The sequence below is a fragment of the Myotis brandtii genome, unplaced genomic scaffold, assembly GCF_000412655.1.
Source record: "Myotis brandtii unplaced genomic scaffold, ASM41265v1 scaffold975, whole genome shotgun sequence".
Classification (NCBI taxonomy): domain Eukaryota; kingdom Metazoa; phylum Chordata; class Mammalia; order Chiroptera; family Vespertilionidae; genus Myotis; species Myotis brandtii.
In genome coordinates, this window is record NW_005372049.1 from 192,871 (window position 1) to 193,875 (window position 1,005).

Below are 1,005 nucleotides of genomic sequence, written 5' to 3' on the forward strand. Positions count from 1 at the left end.
CAGCCGCTGCGACGACAAGGTGAGGGCGCGGCCCCGGGGGCACCGCCATCGGAAGGGACAGCAGGGCCTCCGGACAGGACCTGTGCCCGGGCTGCTCAGCCTGGTGCCAGTGGGCATCTTGCTTATTTATCTATCTACCTATCTATCTCCATATCTATATTGATTGATTTCAGAGAGGAAGAGAGAGGGAGAGAGAGAAACATTAATGATGACAGAGAATCATGGACCGGCTGCCTCCCGCACGTCCCCTACTGGTTGGGGATGGAGCCCACAACCCGGGCGTGTGCCCTGACCAGGAATCAAACCAGTGACCTCCTGGTTCATAGATTGATCAGGCTCGGTGGCTTTTGAACCTACAGATGTCAGGACAGCTCCCATAGCCCTTCTGACCCCTGGCACGTTGGCCAGAGCAGTAGACACACGCCTCTGTCTGCTGCCCTACTAGGTGCTGGGCCCCTGGATAGGCACCTCCCATGTGCAACCTTCCCAATAGCCCAGAGCTGGTGACTTCAGCCCCATTTTACAGCCGGGGAGACTGAGGCTCCGAGAGGCGGCCTGAGCAGCCAGAGTGGGGGACAGGCAGCAACCCCCCACCCCCCGAGCCCGGACGGCACCCACCGTGGCTCAGGCCCACGCTCTCTCGCCCCCAGTCCGTGGAGAACTGCATGTGTGTCCTCCACAACCTCTCGTACCGCCTGGATGCCGAGGTGCCCACCCGCTACCGCCAGCTGGAGTACAACGCCCGCAACACCTACACCGAGAAGTCCTCCACGGGCTGCTTCAGCAACAAGAGCGACAAGATGATGGTGAGGGACAGTGTCCCCATTGTCCCCCTTAGCGCTGAGATTCGGGGTGACCAGGGCGCTAACCCCTCTCTGGCCTGGTCCCCTTTGCCTCAGAGTCTCTGGGTTCCCCAGAAGCAGAAGGTGCTGGACCCTGAGGGCAGGATTACTCCACGGGGCAGGACTGTGGGCCCGAGCCCCGGCCACCTGCCTCTGGGGCAGG

General features: G+C 61.7%; 1 protein-coding gene across 1 annotated transcript in view; it reads left to right on the top strand.

Annotated features, from left to right (window-relative positions):
- The window catches only part of PKP1 (plakophilin 1), a 22,503-nt gene that overhangs the window by 17,967 nt on the left and 3,531 nt on the right, over positions 1 to 1,005 (top strand). The window contains 2 exon segments of the mRNA XM_014533390.1: positions 4 to 19; positions 651 to 806. Of these exon segments, the coding sequence (XP_014388876.1) occupies positions 4 to 19; positions 651 to 806 (172 nt within the window).